The sequence below is a fragment of the Lissotriton vulgaris genome, chromosome 3_1 (assembly GCF_964263255.1).
Source record: "Lissotriton vulgaris chromosome 3_1, aLisVul1.2, whole genome shotgun sequence".
Classification (NCBI taxonomy): domain Eukaryota; kingdom Metazoa; phylum Chordata; class Amphibia; order Caudata; family Salamandridae; genus Lissotriton; species Lissotriton vulgaris.
This window is the reverse complement of record NC_141689.1, coordinates 1916064349-1916086855: the sequence shown is the minus strand read 5'-3', so window position 1 is coordinate 1916086855 and position 22507 is coordinate 1916064349. Positions and strand designations below refer to the sequence as shown.

General features: G+C 41.2%; 1 protein-coding gene across 2 annotated transcripts in view; it reads left to right on the top strand.

The window, feature by feature from the left end:
* Positions 1-20734, top strand: part of MARCHF1 (membrane associated ring-CH-type finger 1) — a 1592900-nt gene extending 1572166 nt beyond the window's left edge. For both annotated transcript variants that reach the window (XM_086962389.1, XM_086962390.1), the window contains exon 7: positions 18245-20734. In XM_086962389.1, coding sequence (XP_086818515.1) covers positions 18245-18549 — 305 coding nt within the window. In that variant the 3' untranslated portion in view covers positions 18550-20734. The remainder of the gene's footprint in view (positions 1-18244) is intronic.
* Positions 20735-22507: the final 1773 nt, after the last annotated feature.

Sequence of the window (22507 nt, the reverse complement as noted above, 5' to 3'; positions counted from 1 at the left end):
GACGTGCTTCCTGGCCCTTTAGGCATCAGGGCTGATACCAGCGAGGACTCCCGCCACGACTTGCCGGACCCGCTTCGCGGGTCCCGCTGCGTGGATCTCCGCGGGTGCTGATTGCAAGGAGGGGCTTGTGTGAGGTAACCGGCAGGGCTGCGAGCTGGGAGCTGGGAGCAGGGACTCCGTGGACCAGGAGTCCCTGCGAGGGCCTGATCTACGCCAGCTGGCCGGCTCTCCCTGCCGGCCCCGCCCCCACCCGCCCACGGAGCTGAAATAGAGGTCTGAAAGAAGCCTCAGCGGGATACCTTTGTAAACGGAGCTTGCCCAGCAGATTGGAGACGTGCTTCCTGGCCCTTTAGGCATCAGGGCTGATACCAGCGAGGACTCCCCCCACAACTTGCCGGACCCGCTTCGCGGGCCCCGCTGCGCGGATCTCCGCGGGTGCTGATTGCAAGGAGGGGTTAGATTTAGCCATGGCAAAGCGTTCGTCTTTAGGACATATTGCACAAGCCTGTACTCCTAATAATCTATCTGCTCCAAACACACTTGTAATGGTACACAAGGATGGGGGCTGTAATGTGCCAGGCCCCCAGGAAGGCCTGGAGGCAACCCCTAACCTCTCCTTATTGGTGGATAGCGGCTTGGCTGCTAACGAGACTGAAAACATAACTACAGTTAGTACCTTAAATGAAAGGGGCAGGAAAGAGGGGGCAATCCCTAAACAAAAGAGTAATAAACAAAAGTCCATTAAATCTACCACTCGAAAAGGGAAAAAAGCCCAGAATGGTAAGAATCACGATCCAATTCAGCCGGATCCGATGTCCTTGAATGTGAGCACCAATTTAGTTGTTCATACTCATACTAATGACATCACGGGTGGGCCACAGGCAAACGTGGGCTTAACATTAAGTTTACCAGACGAAACTGTCTTAGATAGTAGCTTGGAGGGAATTATGGAACTAAGCGGGGAAGTTGACAATCAAGCCAGAGTGAGTGAGGACAGTAGTAGCCTAATCATGGTTAATAACAACATTTTTGAAATGCTAAAAATCCTCTTAGAACCGATTGAGGTTAGGTTACGCTGTTTGGAATCTATATTGAATAATATTCATAAAGATATTAGTGCCCCTAGCTTTAATTTGAACAATAAAGTTCCACAAAAAAAAACGATTACGAATAGGCCACCCATAGCTGCTAAAAGCGTCCCCATTACTAATCTACCTCCAAAACCCACCACTAATCTACCTCCAAAACCCATACCAACACCTAAAAATCCAACCACAATTGACAAAGTAGCGCCACTCACACAAACTCCCAAATTACAACAGGATAAAGATAATTTAGAAAAAAGGGAGTTGCGTAGAAACATACACCTACCCCCAGAAGCAGCACCATATGTTGTGGTTCTCACCGGAGTCCCTCAACCGGATGCCAAATCAAATGAAAATAATGGGGGACTTGTAAATAAAACAATACATTGGTTGAATGATAACTACCCTCTCCCCCCAGCCATCAAAAGTAATATTCTGATGGTTGAAAGGGCTCCATGGGTTGGGTATAATAAAAAAAGGACACACGGTGAGTGCGTGGTGATAACATTTGAGAACCCACGCACTGCTGAATTTATCACAACGAGGCCCCCAAGAAATCATGGTCTGTCCATTGTGGCTAGGGCATTATCTTACTTCTACCCTGAGGGTGAACATCCGGATAATAGGTGGAGTTGGACCAGGGACAATCGACACCAAGGCGGTAACAATGGTCAGGCCTTTGAAAACAACTACCATAACACACCGTGGAATGGGAGGTATGATGATGGTTGGAATGTAGTGAAACATAGAGGGAGGCCTCCTTATTTTCGCCCACAAGGTTATGACCCAGGATGGCTAGGCAATCCGCAATTTCCTCTGATCTTTCCGTGTTATAACCGGTTTGATTGTTTGGAAGCGGTGGATTGACTCCCCAAGATCAAGGAAGATGCTCTGATGACAAATAAACCTGTGGACCTGGGTTTGATAAACCTTTCGGGGTGTGAAGAAACTCTAGAAAGACGAGTGGGGGATGAGACTATTCAAGGGAGCCAGGTCAGACAAGCTGGTGTCATTGCAGACATTTTACCCGCAGAAGAAGATTATTGCAAGGTGGTCTTTTGGAACGTGGCAGGGTTAAAGCAGAAGATTTCCAATCCATCCTGGGATGATGCCATTACTGACGTGGGTATACTAGCCCTTCAAGAAACTTGGGCCACCACGCCGATACATCTTAATGGCTATAAAACTTACTTTACCCCTGCGGTGGGAGGAGTACACGGAAGACCCAAGGGAGGGCTGACTGTATATGTATCCAATCTCCTAGTTTACGATAAAATCTCTTTTTCCCCTGGATCCAGTTACTATCAAAAAATAGTGATAGACACAAGGAAGGGTCCAAAGATGGTTCTTTTTAACTTTTACAATAACTGTCTAGGCAGCATGATTAAGGATGTACTTGCTACTCTAACTTTAGATATGCAGTACGAACTTGATATGAGTAAAAGGGGCGAAGTTATGTTATTATGGGGGGGTGACTTTAATTGTACTCTTTGTAAAAAGGGACAGAAGGGTATTTGCGGTTTAATGCTGGAACAAGATATTAACCTGACGCATTTTGAACATACCCTATTAGGTGATTTATTAAACGAGATGATTTTTAATTTTGATTTTGGGTTTTCAAATGAGTTAGCCCATCACACAACGACATTTGTTCCAACTTTTGTTGGGCGGGGGGCCTCATCTATCATTGATTTTAGTTTATGTACGCAAAGCTCTGCGGGTAGACTGATCAGTGCGAGTATCATGGACTTACCACTGAGCGACCACCTTCCACAGGTATTAAAAATGGAGAGCCTATTTGTCGTACCCGATAATAGAGAATGCCCCAACCAAATGGTTCAGGATGTGAAGCTGGGTACCCAAAATGGTTATAACCTAAAATGGAGTAGAGTGGTTCCGGATGATTTTCTGTTTAAAATACTGAGTAAGTGCATGAGCAGTTTTTCGATCTGTTTAGATGAATATGCGGAGAGTAGCGAAATAATAACCCATTTTAATATCATCTCTACCACAATTAAGGAAGCACTGTGGGTTGCAAGGAAAAATTCCCTAAAGTCCAATAGGAAATGGTTCGATAAAAAGTGCACTAAAGCCTTAACAAAGCTTAGACATGCAATTCATAAAAGACCACGGGATGTAATCCTAATTAGAAATGCAAGGAGGGATTATAATATAGCATTGAAGGATAGGAAGGCCTCGATAAAAAGGGAGGCATGGGACAACTTATGTGCAGCGTCACAATCAAACGATCCGGCTGCTTTTTGGAAGGTTATTAACACCCCCCTCCTATACGAACAAAAAGCACGCATGGAAATCGCCGTTTCAGAAGACGAGTGGGTGGCTCACTTTTCCTCCCTTTATAGGGTAGTGGAACCAGCCCCTGATACAGGCCAGGACGCAGTACTGCTAAATCTAGATACATCTAAAACCCTGGTTGTAACCCTTCCTGAAGTTATTGCGAGCTTGAAGGCGACTAAGGGGGGTAAGGCGGCTGGACCAGACGGCATACCAGCTGACCTCTATAAAGCTAACATCGAATTATGGGGGCCACTGCTAGTCCAGCTTTTCAATGCTGCTTTGGCAAACAGTCCAATTCCTACTTGGTTTACATCGGTCATAGTCCCAATTTTTAAGAAAGGGGACAGGCTAAGCTGTACTTGCTATAGGCCAATTTCCCTATTGGACTCTTCTATAAAAAATTTGGGGAGAGTGGTTTTAGCTAAATTGCAATGCTGGGCTGAAGATAATGGGGTGTTAAGTGACTTTCAATTTGGGTTCCAAAAGGGTTTAGGGACCATAGAGCAAGGATTGAATCTGTTCACCTTGCAACAGAAGTATATAAAGGTTAAAAAACAACGTCTATACCTCACATTTGTTGATTTATCATCAGCTTTTGACTGTGTGTCACATAATAAACTGTGGTCAATTATGGCCGAACTGGGGGTAGACAATGCTATTATATGCTTTCTGAGAGATCTATATTCCGGGGCCACCGCAAGTGTCAGATATGGGAAAAACGGTGAATGTAGTAGACAATTCGGGATTGGTCGGGGTGTGCGCCAAGGGTGCGTTCTAGCCCCCTTTTTATTTTTGTTATATATAAACGGAATGGAGAAGCACCTCGTGCAGGAGGGCAGGGACATGCCTATGGTGGGAGGAAGGCCTGTCCCTGCCCTGATGTATGCTGATGATGCTGTTTTGATGGCACGCACCCCAATGGCTTTACAAACTTTGGTCACATTTTTTAACAGTTTTATGCTTGGTTTAGATTTGAAAATCAATTGTTCTAAAACTCTGTCTATGTATTGTGGGTCAAGAACAAGCAAGCATCCGAAGCCAATTTTTATAAATTCCAATCCCCTAGAAAGGACCCCCACCTTCCCATATCTGGGGATATTGTTTCATGAAAGTGGCTCATGGACTACTGCAATTCATGCTAGATCTTTGTTATTTTCCAAAACTATTATGGCCCTAAAATGCTTTATGAAAAAATTAGGAAAAAAACCCATAAAGGAGATTTTAACTGTTTACAATGCGACTTGTTTATCTGTAGTTACCTACGGTGCAGGATTGTGGGGTTACTCAAATATTAGCTCAATTCAAACTATGGAAAATAAGTTTCTACGTCACATTCTGTCCGTGCCCGAAAGTACTGCAACGATGATATGCCATGCTGAATTGGGAGTACCTTATGTTACTGAAACTATCAAAATTCAGCCAATCCTTCTCTGGCATAGGGTTTGGACAAATAATGAATGTGTGGTTAACCGGGCTATTTTAAAGGATATCTTAGCATTGGACAATATCAGTGACTTTAAATGGATATGCTATGTCAGAAACTTTCTTGAAGAATTAAGTTGCCCCCAATACTTTGAGGATCCGCAATCTATGGCATACATATCCAGAAGAGATTTGAAAAATCTGTGTATGTCGTACCTCAGGGAAAAAAGACTTATAGAGGAGGCAAGAAAAAAGACTGTTTCTGCCCATCAGGATATTTTATGTGGCGAGAAATTACAGCCATATTTATCATTGTATATGTCCAACCATGAACGCTTCCTTTTGACCCGGTTTAGATTTAATATTGTTTTCAGGACACTATCTTTCCCTGTGATGAATTGTTGGTCGAAGGACTTATGCCTTTGTCCATGCGATGATGTATCCCCACAATCCGATATACATATACTATTTTTTTGTAAATTTTATACTTTATTCCGAAGGAAACTCATCATCCCTATCCTCAAAGATTTAAATGTACATAGATGTCGCCTAGCGTTTTTAGAGTGCCAGAAAATGGAAACTGTTTTTATGGTAGCCTCACTTGCTGAATTTTTAAAATCAGTTTTTAAGTGTCGCAAATCAATTCAAATGGAGTAATTTTATTTGTTGTACACATGTACTTAATTTTGGTGTTTTTCTTTTCTTTGTGATTTTAAAAAAATGCTTACTTGACCCCTTGTAAATTGTACCTTGCATGCTACTTTTATGGTTATTCTTCTTTTTTAACCGAATAAAGTATTTTTGAATCTTGACAGCAGGGTTAAAGTGCCCAGAGTTCTAAAACCACCAACAACAGGTCAGAAAAAATACCACAAGGATGGCAAAAAGTTCAGGGATGACCCTGCAAGAAGGGCCAAGTCCAACAATATATATTACATATTACCTACGGGCAGTTGCCAGTAGGTAGTTATAGTTAGGACCAAGTTTCCATAGAAAAACATTTTTTTTAACTTGGATATAACTTTAGCGACGTTTGCCCAATCTTCATGAAATGTTCCCCAAAAAAGTGTCAAGGTGGGGTCCATTCTTATAAAAAGTTTGCGGGTGATCCATGCGGTGGGGACTGAGTATTTGGAGCGCAAAATAGGAACCTTTAGGCACACCTACAGCCCAAACCACTGAAGGGACTTACACCAAATTTGAGATAGATGTTGGTTCAAGGAAGTGCCCTTTGCTTTTTTGGGGTAAATCTGTTCAGTTAGTTTAAAAGTATAGTGATTTTTCTGGCTGCGGATATTTTGCAGTGGTTTCATGATGATTCGAGAGTGCACGTGTCAACAGGAATGCTCTGAATGGCTGGACGCAACCTGAACAGAAAGTTGAGGCCGCTATTTTATTTATCGGGAACGGTTTACGGCGCTAAAAAGTTCGGAAAATGCTAACATAAGGGGTTAGAGTAGAGGTTCCTTGACCCCATGGTTTGAGAAATGGGACTGTTAGTGACACAAGTTATGTGTCTGAAATAGATTTTTTAAATTGTGCGCAATGTCTGTGGCAACGCTGCAACCTCCAGTGCGGCCCCCATGCACTATCGCTGGGACTATCAACGTTGTCGCGAATATTGCTGAAAATATCAAAAAAGTTTATTAGTGAATCATTAATACGCATTGATATAGAAATATTAAGATTTTGATCAATGTTCCTTTAGAGTTATTTATACAGTGAGTTATCTACTGTGATTGTTAGAATGAATTATATAGTTATAATTTTTTTATGTGTGGCTATTAAATTTCTGGTTTTGCTTTCTGCTTTTGTAACATAACTGAAGGGATCGCGATTACGGGCGTAATCGCGAGCTCCGGCCTCATCGCGAAACTAGAAAGTAGTGTTTTAGAGATGGTTGTTCTAGAGATACACAAGAAAAACATGAGTTTGAAGTGTTCAGTAATAAACTCATATTGTGTAAAATACTGTAATATGTGTGCATTTATATGTGTTTTCACTTTATGGAAAAGGCATGATTGTTACAGTTAATGACGTCATCGCAACGTCCTAAATAACCGCAAAAATGAAAAATAGGTCTTAAAGATGTTTTTTTAAAGAAACTTATTACAAAAATATGAGTTTAAACATGCTTTAAAAGAAGTATGCATACAGTGATAAGTGTAGGGCAAAGTTCAGAATGGATTTTTGACATATTTTTGGATGTGTGGGTGGTCATTGAATGCCTGCTTTTGGTTTCCTCTTTCCTGACATGTCCGGGGGGATAACGACATTGTCGCAAAGTTCCCAAAAAACTAAAACAAAAACCTTTCACTTTAAAACACCCTGTTGACGTCCTCGCGAATATAAAAACTGTAAAAAATACAAATAAATGTTCATCCACTCAAGAAAATACAAGCTTATTAAAATACTCCTTATAGAGCCATTTTAGATAGAAAATGCAATTTAAAAAACATAAAAAATTCAATAAAAATATCATAGGTTACATGGACGTTATAGTTGGGAAATAGAATTTTAACAACCTTAGAAATTCACTGAAAAAACAAAGGTTACAGTTATAATTCTAGTTATTAATTAACATTTAAAAAACCTTAGAAATTCAAGGAAAAGAACAAAGGTTACAGGAGTGTTATAGTTATGTTGACATTTCACTCATACAAAACCAGAGAAATTAGGCAGTTATAGTTTAGCAGAGACAATAAGCAGTTATAGTTAGCTGAACTAACTATAACTTGGGCCTCCACAATGCACTGCTTATGAACTCTCATATTACATCACTCATGACTTCGTCAGTGACATCACTGATAACATCTCAAATGACAGCACTGATGACCTCCCTGATGATATCATCCAAAGAATCTCTGATACACCCACTCACAACCCCATATAACCTTTAATACAAACCACTCCAACTTTCACCCGAAACAATTGACATACCCATATTAGTATTTACATACTCACTGACTGATTCATAGGTTTACATACACATACACTCAGTCACCCAAACAGCCATTCATACACCAACTAACTCACTAATACAGCCACTGACATACCTACACATACAGCCACACAGTCACTCACACACTCTGTCACCCATAGAGCTTCTCACACACCTTCTTACTCATCCATAGAGTCAATCACACATCACCTATATAGTTATACACAAACCAACTCACTTATTCATACATATACTAACACATATTTACTCACCTATATAATCACTGACAATGGCACACACTCACCCATACAGCCACCTTCACATAGTCATTTACATACTCTAATACTCAACTATACTGCCTTTCACAAATGCAGTTACTCACCCATATACCACTGCCACATCCATTCACTCACCAACACAGCCATATGCACACTCACTCACCCATACAGGCCCTCACAGACACTTTCACAAACCTATACAGCCACTTACTCACCCACTCACTCATCCATGCAGGCAGTCACACACACCCTCACCCACCCACACAGACAGTCATACATTCATACAGGTACTCAGACAACCAATCAATAACCCATACAGACACTCATGTACCTACTCACCAACCCATACAGCTACTGACACACCAACTGACAGACTGATAGAGACATTCACACAAATTAGTCACTCATCCATACATTCCCTGAGACATATATAATAACTCACTGATACAGTCAGTCATGCACCCACTAAATCATCCATACAGGCACTCATACACCCACTGAACCATCAGTACACCTCATCATCATCAGTGATCTCATCAGTGGTGTGATTTGAGATGTTATCCGTGATGTCACAGAACAAGTGATGAGTGACATAATATGTGAGGTCATAAGCAGTGCATTGCGGGGGCACCAACTGCTAGATTTCTCTGGTTTTGTACAAGTGAAATGTCAGCCAAACTATAACATTCCTGTAACCTTTGTTTTTTTCAGTGAATTTCCAAGGTATTTTAAATGCTAATTCTTAACTATAACGTCCCTGTAACCTTTGTTTTTTTGTGAATATATATATACGCCTGTCTATTCATGGGCTGGTGGGAGGAGCTGGTCCTCAGGGGGCAGTATCAGGGCACCTGCAGGGACAACATTGTATCATGGTTACGGTACATAGATGATTTGATAATAGTATGGAAAGGCAGCAAAGAGGATGCACAGACATTCATTGACAGCATAAATATCAATCATGTAAACTTGTGCTTCACATCAGATATAAGCAATAGTCAGGTCTCCTTCCTAGATGTGTTAGTCAAAATTGATAAAGACAATATTAAGACCACTCTGTTTAGAAAGGAAACTGCAGGGAATACCCTGCTACACGCAAGCAGTGCACATCCGAGTCACCTCATCCACAGCATCCCCTATGGGAAATGCTGCGGCTTCGCAGAATATGTAGCGATGAAGGGGAATTGAAAAAACACCAACAGGAAAGCAAATGTAGATTTCTGGATAGAGGCTACAGTGCTAAAACACTTGATGCGGCAATTGCTAAGTCGAGATTAAAGTCGAGGGAAGAACTTTTGGGCAATGTGGATGCCCCTATAACGGAAAGCACAGGTAACACACAAACATCTGAGGAAACACCCAGACTAATTATGACTTACAATCGTCAGCATAGGGAATTGCATAAAATAATACAGCACAATTGGCATTTAGTGAAAGATGACCCTGTAATTGGTAACAATCTCCCCGGCTATCCGGCAATAACATACAGAAAGGCTACCTCAATGGGGGATGTCTTGGTAAAGAGTAGTCCAGAATACAGGGAAAATACGGGTTGGTCCCTAGCACGCAAGGGTTTTTACAAATGCCCTAGTTGTAAGGCCTGCACATATGGAGTAAATAAAACTTCATATATGACAGCCTTTAGTCCAAAACCACAGAGCATAAAATATCACTTAACCTGTAAAAGTGAATATGTGGTCTACATATTAGAGTGTAGCTGCAATCTGAAATATGTAGGCAGTACAAAACTCCCAAGCCACAAAAGGATCTTGCAGCACATTAGGGCGATTAACAACAACGACCCAAATTACCCTGTGGCAAGGCATTTTCATGAAGTACATGGAGGAAATCCCAAAGATCTAAGGTACTTCATAATTGACACTGTCCCAATTCAGAGAAGAGGAGGGGACAGGGAAGGCATGCTTCGCCGGCTAGAAACTCATTACATATTAACACTGGATACGAAACAGCCAAAAGGTTTAAACATGAGTGAGGATTTGTACACGTTTTTAGAGTGATAATTCAGATCATCACTGTAAGATTGCACTTTATTTCTATGTGGTTATCTATCAATGAGAAAAAATGTTCCATAAACTCCAACATTCCAATGTAAAAATCTTATTAATTTTTTATGAAGATATATATATATATATATATATATATATATATATATATATATATATATATATATATATATATATATGTGTTTTTAAAGACGAGAGACACTTTTAGAGTATATATTTTTGATACTGAATGGGTTTTAAATTATTTATGGAATTTTATCGACTTAACGAATGAATTGAATGACAATAATATTGGTGTTATCAATTGTGGGAATCATTCTTAAAAAGTTGAGAGAAAAGCCTTAAATCAGTTAAACCCATGATAATTTCGTCTTTATATCCATCCCTTCATAAAGATAAAACTGTCTATAGGTTGGGGAATATGCATCATATACAAAACTATGAAAATCTGTTTAATCACTTAGGGTGTTATTATTTTGCACGATATTATTAGTATTTTTTAGTCTCATTATGGTTCACGGAGTTGCACTATGGTATTTAGTGAACGGATGTTTAAGAAAATATCAGTTGAGGTGATATAAATTCAGGGTTTGGCAAATGTAAATAATGTTGGGATAGCAAGAACTGATGGTTTAGATATGTATTTTACAAATGAAACAAAGCCCTATGGTTCTTTGCGATATTTTAGCATATAAGAAGCAAATGTATTATACATAAAATGTCTTTGGTTTACCAACAATGTACATCCTTCAACTATGTATTTCACATTTAGAATCAATCCCAACCAGTATTTTACGTATCACACATCAAAAACATGACTGTCAAGTATGTTTTCTATGTCCATTCACGCACTAGCACTTTAAAAGGAGGTGCATCACACGACACTGTTGTCATGTGATCAAGGCAGGGAGCTGCCGAAACGCGTCGTGATGATGTGGTCGCACTTTGAAAGAAAATAAAAAAGATGCACTAAATTGGGTCTACCTCGTCTTTTTGCAAGTTTTGTGGAAGAAAAGTCGTGGAGGACGAGCTTTTGCAGTATATATATTTATATATATATATATATATATATATATATATATATTTTCCCAAAGCAATTTGAAATAAAACACCGCACTCTTCTAGGTTTTGATTAAGCTTTTTAATCCATCAAAGGAACAGACTTCCTCACCTACGCGTTTCAAACAGATTACTGTTCTTGTTCACGGTAGTTACAAGTCCATTATTTGTTTTTACTATTTATACCCTCCTGCCCATGTAGCAGTTAGGATGCATTATGGGAGGGGTAGTTTTTGGTGAAAATAAACCATGTCAGGTCACTTTTACAAGTTATCAAAGTCTATTATTTGACTTATGTGATGACATATAATGGCTAAGTGCCTATGGTTTTAACACAATTAAAACCATTGCATAGCGAGTCAAGTTGTTATCTCGCTAGCTACATATATGTACGATTATTGTACAATATGAGTAATAGCTAAGTGCTAATAGTGAAAGTCAATCCATGGATTGAACGGGGACGAGGAACTTTATGTACATTTATGACTTATCCAATAGTCCAACACAATCACATGACCAGATGTATGAAGATCTCCATGTAATGATAATATATTTTTCTCACAAAGAAGTGTTTGAATCTGAAGCATAACATTTATATGAGATGTAAACTTGAAACTTGAACCAGGCGTCTTGATTCCTTTTAGTACACAATGCTCACAAGTCTGAAATGTATAGGGTTAAAACTGAGAACATATGTAAAAGTATGGAGAGAAATAACTTTTTGTTTGTTATTAACAGTGTTTATTTTAAATAATGTCAGAGTCCTGGAACAAGTTATAAGTCATTGACTTTCACTATTAGCACTTAGCTATTACTCATATTGTACAATAATCGTACATATATGCAGCTAGCGAGATAACAACTTGACTCGCTATGCAATGGTTTTAATTGTGTTAAAACCATAGGCACTTAGCCATTATATGTCATCACATAAGTGAAATAATAGACTTTGATAACTTGTAAAAGTGACCTGACATGGTTTATTTTCACCAAAAACTACCCCTCCCATAATGCATCCTAACTGCTACATGGGCAGGAGGGTATAAATAGTAAAAACAAATAATGGACTTGTAACTACCGTGAACAAGAACAGTAATCTGTTTGAAACGCGTAGGTGAGGAAGTCTGTTCCTTTGATGGATTAAAAAGCTTAATCAAAACCTAGAAGAGTGCGGTGTTTTATTTCAAATTGCTTTGGGAAAGTCTAAACGAGTCTTGTCCTTGACTCGGCACCGGCACCAGCTGAATGGTCGCTCCTCCTCCAGCAAGGGACATTTGCTTGAACATATATATATATATATATATATATATATATATATATATATATATATATATATATATATATATATATATATATATATATATATATATATATATATATATATTTATATATTTATTTATTTTTTTTTTTTTTGGGGGGTGGGCTGGTTACCATGTGCCCTCCTAAGGCTATCATGGCACTTTGATGAACAATATATATATATAGTGGTCGTTGGTGAAATTTGCATGCAATAAATTGCTAAAACGAAATACTTTGTTGGAGTGCGGTACTTTCCTAGAAGAGGAACCTTTGATGTGGCGATATATATATATATATATATATCCATACCAATATAATAAAGAGAGAGCCCAAACCTTTGAGGCGAGTAATCTCAGGAACCACAGCACCAATCACAACACCCAATACAGCGTTGGAAAGGGCAGTTGCAGCAGAAGGACATAGGCTATGCAGACGCCCACCATATACATTTAAAAGGTAAAAAGAACCGTGCCAGCAAAGTAGTCCCTTGTGGGCATGTCTGCGTTGTGATGTGGGCTTGACAAACGCTGGGGGCGTGTGGTACGTTCCGCGCTTCATGCCATGTCTCATATCATGTGCTAATCCCATCCTGCTCCCTTTAAATACCCCTGCACCCCATAATCATAACTCACCCTTACTCCTTAAAATACCCCAACAACCTTAAACACTAACCAATCTGAACCCTATAAATATACCCTGTACCCCAAAACCCAAACCTATCCTTAAACCCTAAAAATACCCCTGTACTCCAATACCCAAACCTAGCCCTGAACCCTATAAATACCCCTGTACCTCAAAACCCAAACCTACCCCTGAACCTTAAAAATACCCCTGTACCCCAAAACCCAAACTTAGCCCCGAACCCTAAAAATACCACTGTACCCCAAAACCCAAACCTACCCCCGAACCCTAAAACACCCCTGTACCCCAAAAGCCAAACCTACCCCTGGACCCTAAAAATACCCCTGTACCCCAAAACCCAAACCTAGCTCTGAACCCTAAAAATAACCCTGTACCCCAAAACCCAAACCTACCCCTGAACCCTAAAATACCCTTTTACCCCAAAACCCAAACCTAGCCCTGAACCCTAAAAATACCCCTGTACCCCAAAACCCAAACCTAGCCCTGAACCCTTAAAATACCCCTGTACCCCAAAACCCAAACCTACCCCTGAACCCTAAAAATACCCCTATACCCCAAAACCCAAACCTAGCCCTGAACCCTAAAACTACCCCTGTACCCCAAACCCATACCTATCCCTAAACCCTAAAACTACCCCTGTACCCCAAACCCATACCTATCCCTAAACCCTAAAACTACCCCTGTACCCCATAACCCAAAACTATATATGAACCCTTAAAATAACCAAACACCCCAAAACGTATACCTCAGTACCCAAAAACATATACCCTTATACCCATACTTACCTTATCCAAACATTTAAAAAAACATGCTTTTACCATTCATGCATTTACAACGAATTTCGTTCTAAATGTATGCGTGGTAAAAGCATATAAAATGTAATGCCATGCGTTATAATGGCATTGCTGAGTCATGGTACTTTCGTAATGAAAGTATGCGGAGTGATGGAATGCGGAAAGAAAGTTGCGGAATATTGGGTGTTTACCCTCCCCCCGTAAGTACATTGGTGGCACGGCGGCCCACATATCCAGCAACATTCTCATTTTTTTTCACCACCCATTTGAAAAATGCACAGGTCTCTCTCATTGATGGCCAGCACAGACATACACTTTTAGTGCATCAGCAGTGCACTGTGAATTGGAGTGTTTCACAGGCCTGTCACAGATAAGAAATGCTATCTAAACGAAATCCTACATAACAATATACTACTGGCCGGCAGCAATTCATACCCGGACAACGTCGGGACGGGCTGCTAGTAAATATATATATATATATATATATGCAGCAGAGAGTCGTCAAACATCCATCCAAAAGACGACAGCGGACCCAGAGTTTCCAAGGTGCTATAATTTTATTTTGCTAGTCCCCGCACCTCCGCCATATATATATATAGATTTATATATGAATATTACCTACTGGCGTTTGCCAGTAGGTAGTTATAGTTAGGTCCTAGTTTCTATCGGAAAAGCATTTTTTGACTTGGCTATAACTTTAGCGCCATTTGACTAATCTGCCTCAAATTCTTTTAACGTAGTGTCACATTGGGTACTAGTGATTGGAAAAGTTTGGGGATGATCCGCGGAATGGACTTACAAGAAATTTGGCAGAAGGTAGATGTTGGTTCAAGGAAGTGCCTTTTATCTTATTTGCTTTAAATCCATTCAGTAGTTTTTAAATGATTTAAGACAAAAATTGTAGTACTATCTCTGGCAACGAAGCCTTTGCAAACATAGATGAGCTTGTGCAGGGAAATGCACTGCTCTGATTGGTTCCCAACACTTCAATCAGAAAGTGTTGGCAGCCATCTTGGGACTCGGCTTGAAGCCGACTCCAAGAAAAAAAGCAATAAATAAAGAAAGAGGGCCGGGTTGGAATACCCTGACCCCCCCCCCCCCAGATATGGGGGGGGGGTGGTCGGGGTATTAAAAGCATTTGCTTATTTATTTTGGCACAGAGTCATGGTGGATCCTCGAATCCGCGGCAACATTTAAAAAAAAAAAAAAGACGTGTGGTCTCCCTTCCATCTTTTTTTAAAACCCCGGGTGGGCCTAATTCGGGGAGATGAAGGAGGGGGGCTCATGGGGGCCCCCCCCCTCTTGGGCATATCAGAAAACCCAGGGACCTCTACCTCCCTGGGGCTGTAACAATGACAATGTGGGGGTCCCACTCAGCCCCTCGCAGCCCCGGGACCACCTCCTCCCCAGGGCACTTTTAATTATAAATACGGAGGGCCCACTCAGTCTCCCTGCTGCCCCGGGGACTGCCACCTCCTGGGGGCACACTATTTTTTTTTAATGTTGGGGAGGCCCTATGGCCTCCCCTGCTGCCCCGAGGACCGCCACCCTCCTGGGGCACTAATTAAGTAATAACAGGGGTCCGTTGTGGATCTCCATCTCCCAGGACCACCACCACCCCGGGGCTATCTTCAAGATGGGAGGGCGGCCACATGGCCCCACTCCAGGAGCCTTGCATGTCCCTGGGGACTACCACCCCCCAGGGACAGCTCCAGCAATGTCCTGGGGTGCCCTCCCCCGGGACATTGTAGTTTGCTATGACATGAGGGGTACCATAGTAAACTCCGGTCTGCTTCAAGGAAGCAAGCGCATTGAAAATGCTCTTGCTTCCATGAAGCGGAGCCGAATTGCTTTTGGAGAGACGGAGCTGCATGTCAGGAGCTCCCTCTGTCCAAAAGCAGTGCTGGCTCCCGCAGTGTGTGGGGAGCCGGAAGGGACGGTGGGGTCTGGAGGCCCCTCCATGGTCCCCAACGACCTAGCCATGCCCCGGGGAAGTGTCCCTGGGGCAATATTGGCCCGGGGAGGGGGGCCGCACTGCACCACCCTCCTCATTAGAAAATAAATGATGAAGGCCTGATGCCGATGAATGGGGTGCCTGAAGCTGAAATAGGCCTGGGGAGGAGAGTTGCGAGGCCCCCCCTCCCTTTTTTTAAAAAATATACAAATAATGGTCGGGCCCTGGGAGATTGGGTCCTGGAGCCGAAATTGTCCAGGGGCCATGCGGCCCGACTCTCGTTTTTTTTTTATTAAAGGATCATGCCCCGGGGAATGGTGTCCCTGAGGCCCTAAATGTTCCAGGAAAGGGGGGCCATGCAGCCCCTACCTAACAAAAAAAATGCTGCAACTTAAGGGGCAGTTGGCCTCCTACTATATCTCAGCATACCTGCTGTGTGGTACTTATTATAGGTAACAGGAGGGGTAGTTGGGCCCCAAGGACGTAAGTCGTACACAGCGGGATTCCTAAGAGCTGGTTTGAGGCCCAGCCGTCTTTCTTTACAACTCTGCTAATGCGATTACTAGTTAAAAAGCTATTAACATTCACTGAAAAAAACAAAGCTTACATGGACATTATAGTTCGGGATGGCCTCCGAGTCGTTAATGAAATCCAGATTCTCTGGTCATGTTAATAGGAGAATCGCAATTTACTTGCACAAAACCAGTGAAATTCTGCAGTTATAGTTACCTGAGCTAACTATAACGTACGCCCCTGCGATGTACTGCTTATGACCTCACATATTACATCACTATTGACATGGTCAGTGACATCACTGATGACATCATTGACTACATCATCCATAGAAGCACTCACACACCTATTCACACCCCCTTACAACCTCTTGTACACTCACTTACACATCCATACAACTGATATACCCATTTACACACCTATACCAGGACTCACACGCCCACTCATCCTCCATAGAGCCTCTCACACACCTACTCATTCACTCACTCGTACAACCAATCACACAACCATGTACTCACCCCTTCAGCCACTCATACAACCAGTTCCTCACCTATACAGCCAGCCACCTAATCACACACTCCCCTATAGAGCTAGTCACACACCCACTTTTTTACCTACAGTCGCACACCCACTCTCTCGCCCATAAAAGCACTCACACATTCATTCACACAAATACTTAAATACCCATTGACACATCCATACAAGCACTCATATATTCCTGTACTCACCCATAGAGCCATTCAGACAGATGCTCACTGTTCAATACAGTCACTCACACACGAAGTCAATAAACGAAACACATTCTGAAACAGCCACTCACTCACCCGTACAGCCACTTACACACCCAGTCAGTTACTCAGTCATTCAGACATCCACACACTCACCCGTACAGTCAGTACACACCCACTTACACACTGATAGAGCCACTTACACTGTCACTCACTCACCCATACATCCACTGGCACACCTACTCACTTACCAATACAACCACTCACACAATATCTAACTTACCCACGCAGCTGCTTACACAACCACGTATGTAGCTCCTCACACACCCATACACACAAGGATGCATACAGTCACACAGCCACTCACGATATACATTAAAAGTAGTATCACTCATTAGTAGTACACCTACTATACTAATAGTACATTAGGATATATGTTTAACAATTATAAGCTCTTACAAAATACTTACACTCACTGGATGTGTCATCAGTGATGTCATTTGAAATGTCATCAGTGATGTCACTTTCTCATATATCTATATATATATATATATATATATATATATATATATATATATATATATATTAATATAATATATATATTTTGTTAATGCTTAATACTTACCTAATACTTACATTTAAAACGCATATGCCTTTACCATTCATGCCTTTACAATGAAATTCGCTGTAAAGGCATGCATGGTAAAGGTATTTGCGTTGTAAAATCCTGCGTTGTAACGGTAATGCATGGTAATGGCACTCATGTTGTGAAGGTAAAGCCTGGTAATGGCACGTTGTTATGGCTGTTTCTGAAAAAACTCAAAGCTAACAGCCAGAGATTGTGTCTATTCAAGAATACATATATTTTGTGCTTAAGAGCAATCCTGTAGATGTGCAAAATGTCTGGCAAGCGGTTAGTTTCAGTCATTCAGATTTGACAATCCATAGAATGACCAAGAAACAGTAGAGAATCTTGTGCCACTCAGGAACCGTGGTATTTCATCTTTTGGAGAAAAAGCCAGATGGAGGAGACTGAACCCCAGAACCATAACATTGATCGGCAGACAGACTGTACCCGTACAAAAAAGTATGAGAGAATATAAGAGTATTGTGCATGAGACTTTGGTTGCAGGTATGCAAAATCAAAAAGATGTGAAGCATTTGTAGAAAACCTACAAGTCTAATTCTACATTTCTTTACTTCACAGGTGTCCTCGAATGGCCATTCTGGACAAAGCTGGTGGTAGTGGCGATTGGATTTACAGGAGGACTCGTCTTCATGTATGTGCAGTGCAAAGTTTACATCCAACTGTGGCGCAGGCTGAAGGCTTACAATCGAGTGATATTTGTCCAAAACTGTCCAGACACTGCCAAAAAAGTGGAGGAAAAGAACTATTTAAGCAGCCTGAGCACAGAAACCAAGGACGCTGTTGTAGTGCCTGTGACCCAGACAGGAACAACCACAGACCCACCACGGCCAGATGTGGCAGCACCCGAGATTATGCCTGTTTGACAAGCCTTCCACAGGCCACTCCCCTGGACTGAACATTCTGAGGTGTGCACTATGTGTATTCCGTGTCACAGCCACTATGCAGAAAGTAGATGATCCAGAAATGATCCAAACCTGATCAGGGACACCGCTCTGGAGAAAAAAGAGAAGCAAATCTGCTTTCCTGCGAAAATGAGCTAATGCGAGAAATAGTTGATAGTTAATGAGGCCTAGTCAAGAAAGCTCTAATGAAACGTGCAGTGCGGAAGGCACCAAACTAGTCGTATTGGCTGATGAATTTGAATAGTACTTTGTTGTTAACAAATGATCATTAATGAATAAGGGTGAATAGTTATGTATCCAGCCTCAGCATTGATAAGTATAATCTTAGTTGCAAAATGTGTATTAAACAAACCAAAGGGAAGTTCAAGACATTCTTTGGTAATGGGCATTGGTTGAAATAGAAATACAGATGCCTCCCACTAACACATCATTCCAGTAATTCTACCAAAAGTTATAACTAAGAGTTGAGGGAGGAACAATATACTGTGACCGACTCTGGAATGTAATTCAGGCAATTCTTGAGATCAGTGCAACACAAATGTGACAGAGGTGATGCTGTACAAGACATTTCACTCAGGATTGATGATAACATGAAAGGGCTGCCTGACTTGTCTGAGGTCCTCCCAGCGACTACCAGGAAAGTTCAAACATTAACAAGGTACAACAACAGTCTCCATTGGGGAGTCATGTTAAAAATGCTTGTTGTAGGGGGTTTTAGATTTGTTTCAGGGATAATATCCCGAATAAAGGGAATGTCCAGTCGATACAATATTTTTAGTAGGTGCCAATTGTGATGGCATGGAAGCCCCAGAGCAAATTGTCTTCCCTAGTTATTGGCAAATTCCTAAATCTGCTAGATGCGGGATTAATGCAAGGAGATTGAAAAAGCATATAGGCTATATTGCAATGGGATTCTGGGAATTAAAACAGTAAGTGAAGTAACCAGGCCATCTGAGTAAACAGCTCATATTTCAGGCCAGTGTTTGCAGCTTCAGGCGTGAGGTTTCTATTCTGGTCAGCGCGAGGCTTGTGGGGATGAAACAATGGAACTGGGAGAGCACAATGCGCATCTCTATGCAGCACACGCATTCTTGAAGCAACGAGGATTTCCTTGATGGAATTTGCAAGTAAAACGTCAGACCTGGAAGCTATGTTGTGCATTGCAGCTGTACTGGTGGTGATTTGGAAAATTAAATCAAAGGGAGCTGTCTCGGTAGTGAGTCATCCAAGTTCTTCATTCTGTAGGTTATATGAAGATCCATCATTCTTCAAATGGGACAGGGAAGGGTGTTCCCCAGGCAAGCTAAGTACGCTGTTCAGAGCAGCAGAGCTTTAAATGAATTGACTCTAGTTATATTCTTCTGCATCTCCACAGTAAGCAGATTGCAGGAGAACCAGAACGCACACACTTATCAAAGATTCTGCCAGGTGTTGCCTATGGAGGCGTTTAAGGTTGTCACAACAAATTAACTCGGTGCTTTTCTGAAATAAACACACACCAGTTTGTATAGATTTTTATCAGAATTGTTCATAGTCAGAGGAGGCAATGATAGGGGATAGGGCTTGGCAATGAACAGTTCTTTGTTCCCGTTGAGTTTTCGCCATGTTATTGATCTGATGTAACAATGGAATTATAGGTTTACATGATTCTGTTATAATGTTTGTAAAATAGGTATATCAACCATAAAGAAATGTTAGTGATTTGCCACTTTCATGCGAGTCTCAATGGCTGTATCAGGAGTCTGTGCAGTGACACGCATGCTTCGCAGCTGGTAACACATTGGACCACTTTTGTTCCTATTCAGGCACCTCCTTATAGCTACAACTGTAAGGCAGACGCATCACATTAAAGGAAATGAATAAACAACCACACGCTGAATGTGACCATTTTTACCAAATGTGCATATCAGAAAAATCATGACCGATGAACTAATTAATGTGCGGTGGCTCTCAAATTAGCAAACCAAGTTCGCCAATTTTATAAATTATTGTATGGAGATATTACGAATAACATATCTTTTATTGATGACTTTTCAGTTTTCTGATCTTACTTGTTTAACTGAAGTTAAGAGACCCAAATAATGTTTTTGTGAAATTAAAAAGAAAGAATTATGTTATTCCACCAAAAATAAAAGCATTGTCGTTACACGATTGGAACAAAGTATTGTTTTATATATATATATAGACGGAGACCATCAACTGTCTTGGACAAAAGCGGTAAACATCCTGAAATTGTGGATTAGGCTATAATGAAGTTAATTCATGTTTACATTGCTTCTGAATAACATACATTTCTCTTGAGATTACATCCATTAAATTTAGTTTTACATATTTTGGACGAACGAGTTGCCTCGAATCCTAACTTCATGATAACATTGGAAGAACCCTACTAGATCCAGAAAACATGTTTTTTCTGTCAACATATATGATATTTTGCATGGGGAGCATCTGTCACTTCTAAGTTCATCAGTGCAGCTCTTCTACATATTTCATTGTAATATATTTTAATTCCGTTTATATAGCATTTGCTACCCCTAGCGAGGTGCTGAAGTGCATTATGGAAGGTACCACATTACACTGTAGTCCAAAGTAAGGGCCAGATTTATCAAGTTTTTGCATCGCACTTGCTCCACGCAAGTGGGGCAAGGGTAACGCTAAACCTAGGTGAGGTTTATCAAGCCACACACGGCCACTCCATTCTGCAGCACACCTAGAAAGAGATTATGCTTCTGAGGACTGCTTTTAGGCAGGAAGGGATCCCTTCCTGCACAAAAACAATCCTTCTTACAATGCAGGCAACATTGCACCATGAGGCAAGGGTGCCTGAGCTAGGAAAGGACAGGAATGCACTGTATAATGTTACCTATGGCAAATTCCTGCTGCTTCACGCAGCACAGCCGGGTGGCTGGTTGTGCTGAGTGAAAAAATGATAAATATGGGCTGCAGTAATTAACCCAGTAGTTATTAGTTAACCCCTACCGTGCCCATGAGTTGTGCCGCTCGCATGCTCATGACGAGCTCAGCTTGTCATGTAACGCAGCTTTTTGAAAAAAGCCGCACAGCGCGAAAAAAGCCGCCGCACGCATGAGGTTAACACCTTGGCTGCTAGAGAGATTATCCTGCTGTGCTGGGCCCCTATGTAAATGGGTGTGGCCGTGACGGAACCATTCCGTCATCAGCACAGCCCAACCGTGACTGATGACGAAATGGTTCCGTTACAAGATTCGAAGGGGTTAATGTTGAACATTTGTTGGTTATTGGGCTAGTCCTGTGCTCTGAAGCAACTGCCTTCAGCATTTCGTCCAACTTCTAGTGGTGAATCAAATTGATTGGAGTTAAATGTTAATGTTAGAGTGAGTTCATGCAAGTGGAAAAATGCTTAGCTATTGTGAGATTGCAAGTAGAGGTTATACAGCAGGAGAACTGTATTGCTCTGTATTTATATAGTGATGAGGTACTGAAGTGTTTTTTGTGATGTGTAGCACACTACTTCGGGAAGCCCAGGTTTATTGGTTATCCAGAATTTTGAACTCGATTAAACATTATAGTCTAAGTCAAATGTTTATAGTGCTCTATGGAGGGTGGAAGGTACAAGCCATTCAGTGTGGAAGAAGGTGGTTAAAAGGAGCAGAGCAAGCAAGGAGTGATTCGTAGGGAGATAAAAGTAGAAGAGGGAAATCATGCTAGTTTTCATGCATCATTTTTAAGGCCCAATGTCCATTGCATGCATGAGGTGGGAGTGTTGATGTTTTCTTCATTGTTCTTGAACAGGTGGTGTGTGGACCTCTGTTGGTACAAAGGGGAGCCGATAGTTGTAACGATTCATATCCTTACAGAAAGAGGAAATTGAAATTCCCTAGTTTTCATGTTGGAATAGCCAACTGTTAACCATTCTTCTGAATTTGAGGTGGTTTTTAGT